Here is a 13,476-nt window from a genome sequence, read left to right as displayed (position 1 = left end):
AAACCTCAGGTCAGGTGGGCAAGGGTAAGGCTTTGCTTCAGGGGCAACCCAGACAAGAAACCCATGAGCTGGGATGTGTACATTTGTATCTTTGTCTCCTGCCTTTGCTTCTCTCTTCACATCATTTCATTGTTTCAAACTGCCTTCCTCCTCAGGCCTATTACCATGGCAGGAGGCCGTTCCATCTTTGCCATGAGAGAAAGAGGGATTCTCTTCCCTTGTTTCTGCTTTGAAAATCATCTTGGAAGCTCTCCAGGGCCCTTGGGTCACAAGCCCACTCCTGCACTCAAGGGTGTAGAGCAATAGGATTGGCAGCACCCATTGAACCATGATACTGAAGTGGGGTGGGATGAGTTCAACCAAAAAGGGGATGCTCTTGTCAGAAGAAAGGCAGGGGGCATTTCCCCCTCCCCTTCCCTCTTCTGTGCACAGCTTGGCCTGGTGACCTCACCTCAACTGTGCCAGTGATCAGAACCCTGAGATGTTTTGCTGACATGCCCGGTCCTCCAGACATTCTGGCTCATCATGGTGCAGACAGACTCCTTAGAGTGAGATATTAGCCCAGCAGAAATGCAAGTTTCAACAGAAAATCAATCCTGAACATTTTATTCTGAACCAAAGTATTAAGTGATATTACAAAAGAAAGACATTTTAATTTTAAAATCACTAAGTCCTTACTGCTACAAATTGCACATGAACTTAAATGGCTGAACTCAGAAGACCATGCATCATTGGGAAATATTGATCATAGGCAAGAACACATTCTCTATCCCAGAGCTTCAGAAAAAAAATCTGTCTTTCCTGCACTCCTTGTCCTGTCATTTCAGATAGAACTTCCGAGATTTACTAGTTTTATTCTTCTTTATTCTTCTCAATAAGAAGAAATATTTCAGTCTTTCCTTTAGACCGGTTAAAAAAGCTACAGAATTATTTCTTCGGCAAAAATCTCAAAGATTCTGCAGTTCCATTAATGAATTTCTTTGCCACAAATATTTTTCAGCCACAGGATTCCAGAGCTTTCCAATACCTCATTAGTTGCAAATTATAGGAAGGCCAGCAGTAGCAGACATCTGCGGCTCCTCCCTCTGTATGAGAGCACGCTCAGCTGTTCTGGGCTCACTCTGCCCTTAGCCACAATTGATTGCTTTAAGAGTCTCCCCTGATCCACGGGGTGTTCATCAAAAATCTTTTCCAGGATTTAAAGAAATTGCAATGAAATGCATAGGACAGAAAATATACAATCTTAACCATTTTTAAGTGTACAATTCAGTAGCGTTAAGTACATTCACGTTGCTGTGCAACCAATCTCCAGAGCTCTCTTCATCCTGCAGAACTGAAATTCTATACCCATTAAACAACTGCCCAGTCCTCCTTCCCCCCAGCCCCTGGCAGCCACCTTTCCACTTTCTGTCTCTATGGATATAGAAGTGCTTCATATAAGGGCAATAATACAGTATTTGTCTTCTGTGGCTGGACATTTCACTTAGCAGAGTGTCCTTAAGGTTTATACATGTTGTAGCATCTGTCAGAACTTCCTTTTTAGGGCTGAAGAATATTCCATTGTATGTATAGAACACATTTTGTTTATCCATTTATCAGGAAATAGACACTTAGATTGCTTCTACCTTTTGGCTATTGTGAATAATGCTGCTATGAATATGGGTGCACAAATACCTCTTTGAGACCCTGCTTTCAATTCTTTTCGGTGTATATCCAGAAGTGGAATTGCTGGATCATATGGTAATTCTATTTTTAATTTTTTTTGAGGAATCACCATACGGTTTTCCATAGTGCCTCCCCATTTTACATTTCTACCCGTGATGCACAAAGATTCCAATTTCTTCACATCCTTGTCAATGATTGTTACTTTCATTTTGCTTTTCTGTTTTATGGTAGACATCCAATGGGTGTGATTCGGTTTCCCCAGGATTTCTAACTGGAACTGAGAAAAGAAATCAGTCTCTCCTGTGACCGAAGTTATGGAGGTCGAACGCTAGAGTTGTCATGTTTCTTGACATGTGAAGGAAGACAGCCTGTGTTGAGTTTTTAGAGTTTTTTGGGCATTAATCAATCCTACCCCTTTCCCCTCCAAAGTTTGGAAGCCAACTGAAACCTACTCACAGAAGCCATCTAGACTGCAATAGGGATCAAAACAGCAAGCATCAGTACTTTTCAAGGAGACTAGAGACTATGACTGGAAGCCAAGTCCAGGCTAGTCTTCCCATCCCTCTTCCCCCACCAAATGGAAGTTACTCATCAGACAATGGCAGGCCTGCTCTGCCCCACCTTGCAGCAGAGGCACAGAAGGCCCCAGTGGATTTACTATAGAAAAAGACTGCATGTCACCTGTGGACAGACAGGATCCACAAGAGGACCAGAGGGAAGGGGCTGTGCTTGTGTAATGACCCCTTTGCCAACCCCACCAGCCAGAATAAACCACTCCTTCTTCCTGGAAGGAAGGAGAGAGTCTGAAAAGAAAAATGGAAGCTTAGTTCCCAAAACGTCCGAGAAAGACACGCATCTTTGTGGACTTAAGCTGACACATGAAAGAAGGAGGAAATGTCCTTCCCCCACCTCCTCAGTTGTTCTAACATTTGAGTTTTTTAACACACAGGACTCAGCACTGCACAAATGCAGTTGTTCTTCCTGGGAAAGGACGCTGAGTGCACCTGAGCAGGGCTGCTCATCTCTTGAGAGGCTGCTCCCTGATGTCATCACGAATCCTTTGTGAATCCTCCTGAAGTCAGCCCCAGCAAAAGGCTCTGAACTGGGAATGCACAGGAAAATAGGCTAAACTTGCTGGAGGCTATCCCAGTGCCCTAGCCCAAAAATTCACTCCCCAATCTGTCTTCCATTTCACATTCTCCCAGGTAGGACATTCAACAGAGCTCACTGGCGATTATGCAAGGAACTCAAATGACAGCATGAAATGACTCCAAATGATAAATGCCAGCAATATTAAAAATGCCCTGATTTGAACTATATGAAATGCCTCACATTATTAAATTCTCAGGGAGGAATTAAAGTCCAAAAAGATAAATATCCTTTCCCTTGAAGGTTGAGCTCTACAGAAATTAAAAGTCCACAATTATTTCCTGCCCAATTTCTTTTCGGTTCAGGGTCAGTCAGAAGGGTCTCATTCAGCGATGTTGGTAGAGTCTGGCTCTCTCACAGCTGCCTCTACTGCATGGGAATCTTGGCTTCAGGCTCTCCAGGATATCAGTCCCTTGGCCAGTTGCCTGGCATCCATGACTCGTGAACTTAAACTCAACTGGGAGAAACCCACTGTCATGGGGTCAGTCCTGCCGCCGTGGGCCCTCTCCTCGTCTGGCGGAGTCTAAGGCTGGCCTAGGTCTGTGTGCCATGGCGGGAGATCTCCTCAGAAGCTGCTTCTCCTCAAAATTATCAAGAGGAAGCCCACCTCAAGGAGGCATCTCTGCCTGCTTGGAAGTAAGACTTTCCCAGCTAGAGCCTCTTCCACATGGGACACGGCAGTCCCTGAAGAAAGGAAGCTGTTTTTTTGTTTCTCCAAGAGTGTCTCCTGAAGGGAAGCCTGCATGCTAATGTCACTGGCAAGGCCTGTCACGGGAAGAGCCGCCTTCATACGATGTCATAGATGTGGAAGGCCAGCGACCTGCAAGGCCACAGCTCTCTAACCCAAGACCCAAGGCATCTGACTCTCCTTCAAGGGAGAATGGGGAAGATGGAGAAGTAGTTAGTTAAGAGGTATCTTTTCATCGTGGAGAAGAATTACGTGTTTCAAGTTGACTAGACATGGAGAGAGCCTAAGTGATTACAATCTCTCTGTAAATTGTGGAGAAGAGTTACCTCTGGATAGTGGAAAGTTCAATCCTTGTCCTCTTTGAGAAAGGAAATACATGCAAGCATGCCAAAATTACAGGCAACTGAGGGTCTTAGACCTGAAGCTTTATTTTAACCTAAATTAAAGGTCTAAAATGTTAACCTCCCCAGTAAATGACGCAGGGTAAATCTATTCCAGTCAGTGAGAGAAAACACCAAATTTTATCTTGTCAATTGTACTAAAACCTAAGCCTTATAGACTATGGACTTTGCTCTATTTAAGATTAATTGTCTCTGCAATAATTATTTAACTAAAAAATTCTTATATTTAATTTTAAAAATGAAATGAATGGTTTACAAAATGGAAACAGACTCACAGACATAGAAAACAAACTTACGGTTACCGGAGGGGGAAAAGAAGGAGTGGAAAGATAAATTGGGTGTTCAGAATATGCAGATACTATTATATATAAAATAGGTAAGCAACAGGCCCTACTGTACAGCACAGGGAACTATATTGAGTAACATGTAATAGCCTATATAATGAAAAAGAACATGAAAAGGAATATATACGTACATATAACTGAATCACTATGCTGTACACTAGAAATTAACATGACATTGTAAAGCAACTATACTTCAATTAAAAAAAATGGAAAACTATACCAAAACTTTTTGAGGCATTAGCTAATTTAAACTTAGTTATTATATTAACTAAACTGAGGAAGAGAGCAACTGTAGAAAATGATACAAGCTTACATGTCCATAAAGAACAGGAAACTAAGAAAAACACGGCTCATAGCCTCACAGTTACTGTCCTAGCTGCTCATCACAAAAACAGCCCGCAGTTGACTTGACTGTAAGCAGCAGCTTGCTACCAGGGTATGACTGACATGTGGTATAAAGAAGACACCTTTGACCCCGTACAAGTTTACGAGTCTGGAGTAACGTATGACAGTGTCTCCTATCTGGTATACAAAAGGCTCTTGATTCTTAGGAAAGATTTGGGTGACGTTTGACTTTAGCATATAAACAAATTAGAGCTGACCATTTAGCAAACTGATTTTGGTGTTTTGTTTTTTTTTTAAATTGAAATATATTGGACATACAACATTTCATAAATTTAAGGTGTACAACATGTTGATCTGATACATTTATATATTATGACCGCCACTATAGCAATAATTAGCACCTCTATCACATCACATAATTATCATTTCTTTTTAGTGGTTGCAATAGTTAAGGTCTAGTCTCAGTAAGTTTGAGGATTATACTACAATATTGTTGTCTGTATTCACTATACTGCGCATTCGATCTGTGGGGCTTAATGCTCCTGGTTTCAAGTTTATGCCCTTAAACAACATCTCTCCTATCTCCCCACCTGATTTTAGTGTTTTCAAACCCTAGTCAAATGTTACCATTTAAGATGCTGACTTTGGGGTGATCTAGTTTTAAGATTTTGTAAAGTTTTGTTTTATGTCTTCCAGTTTTTTTAAGAGAGAGGAAAACTTCCTCCACATTTCAAGGACTTTGAGGATTACTTTCTAAGACCTTAAATAACACAACTAATCTTCACTGGTCCCTTAGGAATAAAGTTAATGATTATTTGGTCTATAGGAGGTGGCCTTACCTACTTCCAAACTGCTTGGTGGTGGTGGTGGTGGTTGTTTTAATTCACACTTTTAAAGTTTACTAACTGTACTAAGAGAACATGGGCATTAGGTTGAGCCCCTTCAACCCTGTAGGACGTGATGTGCCTTATGGGCAGCCACCCATACCAAGTGGTTGTCTGAAGTCACAGGGTACTTGAGCTCTTGTTTTTTAACTGTTTGACCAAATTATATTTTAGGCTTCTCCTGTAGATGTGTCAACTCGAAAACTCAGGCTTCCAATGTAACAAAAGGGTTTTTTAAAAGGGGAATCTAAGAATTACCATAAGACTATTAAGAGTTAAATAGCTCAAGAAAGCTGGGCTTTGGAAGTAATAATGCACAAGTGGAGAATGACTTTCAGCTGTAAAATTAGAAAGCAAATGTGGGAAAGACTTGGGTTCTCCGTGCAGCAGTTTTGTCAAAGATAGAGCAAATGTTGGAGGCATGCTAGCCAGTGTTTTCAAACCTTAGGACATAACCCGTTAGTGGACTGTGAAACCTACTTAGTGGGTTGCAAACACAATTCTCTTTAAAGGAATGAAACAGAACAGAAGACGTCAGAGTGAGTCATGAGAAGTACAGTAAGAGCCGCCTGATGAAATTTTCCATTCATTATGTGTGTGCACAGGTAGGTGTGTGCAGGACAATTACCTTTCACTTTGCATAAAATAGAATTTTTATTGTGGGTTGTGGCTTTGAAAAAAAAAGTTTGAACACACTACTATGTGGAAACACCTCAGGAGTCCAAAGCTCAGAGAGGAGTTTACACAGTAAAGCTCATTTTCCACAGAGATACTAGGACAGACACATTCTGAAAAAATAAATGGACCCAGGACATACAGTATAACAGATTATATACTCGCATTTTCCAGGTTTTCTGTGGAAAAAGAAAATTTCTTGTCATCCATAAAAACTTGCTTATTAAAAAAAATCAAAAAACCTAGAAGTAAATGGAGTATATTACTCAAAGCCTCCGTTCATTCCTCCTCTCCTAATCCTAGTGCCTCGGGCAGAGGAAACCATCAACAGCTTGATATGCGTTATTGCAGAATATTTTCTAGGTGCGCAGACACACTTATATGCTATATATATGTAAACAGGTTTTTAACCATAAAAATGTAGACAGGAGTGTGTGATAAGTGTTATTGTGCAACTTGTTTTTCACATCAGTATGTCTTAGAAACATTTTCATGTCCACACTTTTAACTGTTGCAGAGTATTGCATGGTAGGAATTGGTATGTACTAAGTCAACAATTTCCTCATTTATGCACAATTACCTTGTTTCTAATTTTTTATTATTTCAAAAAACGCTTCAATACACATTCTTATAGCTGATTCCTAGGACACTTGCATGACTATTTCTTTAGGCTGGATGCCTATAGTCAGAATGTTAAATCGAAGGCTGGACATGTTTTAAATACTGATGTACACCGCCAAATTGTCCACCTGAAAAACTATGTGGACTTAAGACTTTCTCCAACAACAACAGAGTGCTGATTTACTCACATTATCTCCAGCACTAGCTATTACCGATCTTTTAATGTTTGCCATTTCAAAGGATAGGAAAATGGCATCTCATTTTAATTTTTGATTGCTTATGAAGTGGAAAGCTTATACATGTTTGTTTATATTTCTTCTTTATAAAAATATTTTTATATCCTTTGTCCATTTTTTGTTTGGTTTGTAGGTGCTTTAATGTTAAGGATCACTAACTTTTTGCTATATTTTACATTTTCTCCTAATCTTTTGTCTCTTACTTATGATATTTAATTTGTGTGCAGAAGTTTTTTAAATGTAGTTAACTCTATCAGTTTTTTTTTCTTTCATGGCTATTGGGCTTTCATCTTGCTTAAGAAGACCTTCCTCACCCCACATTTAATAAAGATTTTTTCACAATATTTCTTTCTAGTTCTTTTTATATTTCCATATTTAATTCATCTGGATTTTATTTCCTGTCCATGGTATGAAAGAAGAAAATATTTTCCAAGCCGTCAATAATGTCAATATTTACTGAATAGTTCAACTCTACTACTTATTTGTAATGCCATTTTCAAATATTAATTCCCATATATTTATACACTGCTCCATTTCGGGATTCTCTCTTCTGTGCCTTTAACCTATTTGATTATTCCTTTGCCCATGGTACACTATTTCATTTACCCTGGCTCCATGGATTGCTTGGATAGCAGAATTGTTCTGTGCATTGTCTTCCAGATGAACTTTACAATTAGATCGTTATAGCCATTTAAAAACCTTGCTATGGTTTTATGAAATTGCTTTGAATTTATGTTAATTTGATAGAACTGACACTGATTATGTTGGGCCTTCTTATACAGAAATGTGGCATGCCCCTCCATTTGGGGGGTTTGCTTTTGCACCCTTCAGTAGAGATTTTTAAAGTTCATATAGGCCTTACAATTCTCTATCAACCTTATTTCTAGATGAATGCAGTCTTTTCCCCTATACATTTCCTATTTGGTTACAGCTGGTGTGTACAAAAGCTTTTGATATTGGTGTGTTGGTGTTGTGCCCTCCCTCCTTAATAAGCTTTCTCATTAGTTTCAGTAGCATGCTAGTAGATAATTACGAGTTACTTTTCTGTCCAAAAAACCTTATTTGTAATGATAGTTGTCTCATTTTCCATCCTGTATACTTTTTAGTACTTCTTTTGTCTTCTGAGTTAGAAAGAATACTTCAATTTTTTCACCAAATCTTTTTTTTTTTTGCTGTAGATTTCTGATAGATCCATTTACTCAAGCTACAAGAAGCTAGCAAAGTTTCCTTCTATTTCTAGATTGTTGACCACCAAAGGATGTTGTTTGTTTATCAAATGCTTTGTTAGCATTGAAGATACGTTGTTCTTTAATCTGTTAATTTAGTTAACTACAGTGATTTTGCACTTTTGTTGAGATTGGTCTACACTTTTCCTTGTTTTATTTGTGCAGTTTTGGTATCAGGATTATGCTAACCACATGGAATGAATTAGGAAGCTTTACATCTTTTTTTCCTATCCTCCAGAATAGTTTATGAATAAATGTGTTCCTTGAAGATTTGTCTAATAGTGTTTACCTTTTAAAAAGAAGTTTCATACTACTCTTTCAATTTCTTCTAAGATGTCTGGTCTCTTTACATTTCCTATCTCTTGTCAATATTTCGAATCTATGTATTTTAAAAAACTTATATTTCATTTAATCTTTCAGAATTATTGGAATGAAGTTATACAACCATATTAAGAATCAGTTATAAACAGTACTCACTTGTAACTAAAAAGTCTCTGTTTGTAGGTATCTTTCTAAAAATTATTCCTAATGCTAGTCATTTATTTTTGTTAATTACTTCTTGCTATTTTTCTTTATCATATTTTTCAAAGGTTTGCCTTTTATTGGTTTTTATTTTAAAAACCTTTTAATTTTATTGATCAAAATTTGTTTGCCTTCTGTTTTGTTTATTTCTGCTGTTAAGTTTTACAATTCCTCACTATTACTTTCTTTTGGTTTATCTTTTTTGTAGCTTCTAAAGTTAAATGTTTATTTCCTTTATTTTCAGTTTTCTTACTTCCTTCCTGAAAAATAAAATCTACAAAATTTCCTCTTAACACCTCATTTGGCAGAATCTTGTAGGCTTTGAAAAGTAGTTTTTATTAATTCTAAATAGTCTGTAATTTGTTTTGAATTCCCCTATAAGTGAGTTATTTACAGGATAATTAAAAAGTTTCCAAGTGGTGGACAGGCCTTTTGTTATTGGTTGTTTTATGTAAGGAGAACAGGATCTGCATTCTGTATGCTTTTTAACCATTATATGAATCATTTTTATAAACAGCTTGTAAATTTTCCTAAAGAATGTTTTGAATTCATGATGGATACAAATGTTTATATGAGACGATGTCTTCCCTCTACTGACCTCTTGATGGGAGGGAGATGGACCTGAATTTTTTTGTTTTAAAATTATTAATTATATGGTAAAAATGATGTGGGTTTTTTTGTAGGGGAAAGGGTACAGGTCCATTAATTTTAACTTATGTGTGGATTCATGTTACCACCATCACAACCAGAATACAGAACAGTTCATCACTGAAAAAAACTCCCTTGCACAGCCTCTTTGTAATCAAATCCTCCCACATCAACACCTAGCAACCACTGATTTATTTGTGATCATTATAGCTTTGCCTTTTCAAGATTATACAAATGGAATCATAAAGTACATAATCTTTTTTTGTTTTTTTTTTCTTTTGTTTTGATTGAAGTATAGTCAGTTTACAATGTTGTGTCAATTTCTGGTGTACAGCATAATAGTTCTGTCATACATTTAACTTTAAATATGTTTTTCTAACAACATGTAGTGGCAAATATTATATCCTTGCCTTGAAAAAGACAAGATCCTAAACATCTGTTCACTTTCTATATCCTACCCTACCTCCATTCATGGTAAAGCCATGAAATTTAGTTACATACACATAATATTTACTTGTATTTTTTCTACTTACATTTTTTCTAATTACAAGCATTCCTGGTGATTATTAAAATCTTTCATGGATTCATTGTTCAGTTTTCTTAGTAATTCCTAGAGCAAGATTTCTTCTAGTCATACCGGTATCACATAGTATAATTCAACAAATATTTGTGCACTTACTTATGCCAATTACTGTGTTGAGTCTCACTTCTCTTTCATAACTTCTATCTCTCATCCCTTTGCAGTGTATATTAAGGGATTGAGTCTTCCATTTCATGAATTCAAGCTTCAACTCAATCTGATCTGCTATATAGTCCATTTTCTGAGTGTTTTATTTTCACAATCATATCTTTAATTTCCAGAAACTAAATTATTTCTTTTTCCTACCATCCTATTCTTGATGGCTGCAATATCTTCATGAATCTTTGAGGATCTTAACTGTATTGATTTTTAAATTTCTTCTGTTTCTTTTAGTAACTACTTTCTTGAACAGGTTAATTTGTTTTACTTTGGTGTCTCCTTTAAGTTAGTGGTTTTCTTCAACTTTGATGATTCTTGGAATTTTTATAGACAAGGGCCTAAGAACTAAAGTTTGAAGTGCTTTTCCTCAGCCAAATGAAAATTCTAGTTCAATTTCAGTGAACACAAATTCTGATTACAGGCACCTCTGGTGATTATACAGGGAGTGGCAGGCCACACCATAGCCAGGGAGTGTGGCAGCTTACTTTCAGTTCCTCCCTGTAGTCATTCTGGACAATCCCCCTATTCTCCAATCTCAGTGTTCCTTGTATCAGAAATCCCACTTCAGAGAGCTACTTTCCTAGCTGAACTTGGTGGCAAACTCCATAATTAGGTACTTCAAAGAGTTAAGTGAAATGGCTTAGCTGGTCCACTCTTTAATTGATTTTTCTTTAACCTGCTTTTTATCTTCTAGAAACTCTGCATTTTTAATGTTCTGGTTTTCAAACTCTGCTACTCATTTACTTTTATTTTGATATTTCTCCAGTCATTTCAGTAGCATTCTGGAAGAGCAGAATAATGTGTTCAGTCATCCATGTTAAACTGTAAGTTCTAGCATGTAGTTTATTATCAGGATCTTCTAAAAAATTAATCATGTCCTTTCTTGCTGATCTTCTAAAAATCAAGTGCTACTATTTTGAGGTTAGGGATTAATTCTGTAAATATCCATTTGAAATTAGACTGATTCCTGGACATGGTGCTGGATAGGCACACAATAGTAATTTTTGACCAAAAGTAATTGTGGTAGATTTAGGGCAGGATAACAAGCTCTTTGCTACATTATCACATCTGACACTGTTAAAACCCCCAAATTCCTATCTGCACGGATTGCATACGCTCTGGTAAACACTTAGCAAAGGTACACAGTAATTTCTCAGTAAAGGTACAAACTTGTAACCTCTAACCCAAATGAAAATACTTAATTTTAATTAAGTGATACTGCTTTAAGTTTAGTATTGAAAGTTTAACAAAGTACTAAAATTGTACATATTCAAGCAGAAAAGAATCCGTAATTATAATTTTTAATGGAATCATCTCAAATGATTAATAAAACATGTAAAATGTGAAAGAATTTTAAAACTATACTTATGTATGTCTATATATGTATCTTTAAAAATCTGTGGTCAAATAACCCTCCCAGACTTCAGACAATACTAGAGAGCTACAGTAATCAAAACAGTGTAGTATTAGCATAAAAACAGACATATGGACCAATGGAACAGAAGAGAGAGCCCAGAAATAAACCCACAGACCTATGGTCAATTAATCTTCAAGAAAGGAGGCAAGAATATACAATGGAGAAAAGACAGTCTCTTCAGCAAGTGGTGTTGGGAAAACTGGATAGCAGCATGTAAATCAATGAAGTTAGAACACTCTCTCACACCATACACAAAAATAAACTCAAAATGGATCAAAGACTTAATATAAGACAAGACATGATAAATCTCCTAGAAGAAAACAGGCAAAACATTCTCTGACATGAATCTTAGCAATGTTCTCCTAGGGCAGCTTACCAAGGCAATAGAAATAAGAGAAAAAAATAAACAAATGGGACCTAATTAAACTTACAAGCTTTTGCACAGCAAAAGAAACCATAAGCAAAACAAAACAACAACCTACAGAATGGGAGAAAATATTTGCAAATGATGTAACTGACAAAGGCTTAATTTCCAGAATATATAAACAGCTCATACAACTTAATAACAAAAAACAAACAACCCAATCCAAAAATGGGCAGAAGACCTAAACCAGCAATTCTCCAATGAAGACACACAAATGGCCAATAGGCATATGAAAAAATGCTCATTATCACTAATTATCAAAGAAATGCAAATCAAAACTATAATGAAGTATCACCTCACACCAGTCAGAATGGCCATTATTCAAAAGTCTGTGACTGGTAAATGCTAGAAAGGGTGTGGAGAAAAGGGAACTCTCCTACAATGCTGGTGGCAATGTAGTTTGGTGCAGCCATTATGGAAAACTGTATGGAGATTCCTTGGAAAACTAAAAATAGACTTACCATATGATCCAGCAATCCCACTTCTGGGTATATATCAGGAGGGAACTCTAATTCAAAAAGATACATGCACCCCAATGTTCATAGCAGCACTCTATACAATAGTCAAGACATGGAAGCAACCTAAATGTCCATCGACAGATGACTGGATAAAGAAGCTGTGGTATATTTATACAATGGAATACTACTCAACCATAAAAAAAGAATAAAATAATGCCATTTGCAGCAACATGGATGGACCTAGTGATCATCATTCTAAGTGAAGTAAGCCAGAAAGAGAAAGAAAAATATCATATGATATCACTCGTATGTGGAACCTAAAAAAAAAGACACTATGAACTCACCTACAAAACAGAAATAGACTTGCAGACATAGTAAACAATCTTGTGGTTACCAGGGAAAGGGGGTCAGAAGGGATAAATTTGAGTTTGAACTTTACAAATGTTACTCACTATATATAAAAATAGATTTAAAAAAAAGTTTCTGCTGTATAGCACAGGGAACTATGTTCAATATCTTGTAGTAACCTTTAATGAAAAAAATTAAAAATGAATACATGTATGTATATGCATGACTGGGACATTGTGCTGTACACCAGAAATTGACACATTTTAATTGATGGTACTTTAATTTAAAAAAAAAAAAAGGAAAAAAATCTGTGGTCAAAGAAAACTGAGGTTATCAGTATAAACTCATTTAACTTCTATCTCTTCTTAGTTATTTCCCTCCATACATACCAATATCCATCCAACTCTAAGAGCACAAATCATTTTATATATTGTGCAAGATTTTTTTCTTATACATATTTCAATTCCCTAAATTACTTATCATTTTGCACTGCCCACCACCTCAAATTTACCAAGGAATCAATCTACAGCCTCATCTGTTTAGATCACTTTCTCCCAGCCTGAAGAGCATCAGTGCACCTCGTGCTCCTCCATCTCAGATCCTGCCGCACAGAGGAGTCTCATTCTTCAGCATCTTCATGATCTCCTTCAGCTGGTTCCTTCCTTTCAACCTATAAAACAGAAGTC

General features: G+C 36.8%; 1 protein-coding gene across 1 annotated transcript in view; it reads right to left on the bottom strand.

Moving 5' to 3' along the window:
• Positions 1 to 590: 590 nt before the first annotated feature.
• Positions 591 to 13,476, bottom strand: part of CEP78 (centrosomal protein 78) — a 42,897-nt gene continuing 30,011 nt past the window's right edge. Inside the window, exon 17 of the mRNA XM_074361737.1 lies at positions 591 to 13,460. Coding sequence (XP_074217838.1) covers positions 13,456 to 13,460 — 5 coding nt within the window. The 3' untranslated portion in view covers positions 591 to 13,455. The remainder of the gene's footprint in view (positions 13,461 to 13,476) is intronic.

The sequence above is a fragment of the Camelus bactrianus genome, chromosome 4, assembly GCF_048773025.1.
Source record: "Camelus bactrianus isolate YW-2024 breed Bactrian camel chromosome 4, ASM4877302v1, whole genome shotgun sequence".
Lineage (NCBI taxonomy): Eukaryota > Metazoa > Chordata > Mammalia > Artiodactyla > Camelidae > Camelus > Camelus bactrianus.
Note: the sequence above shows the minus strand (reverse complement) of the source record. Positions and strands in the feature narration are given on the sequence as shown.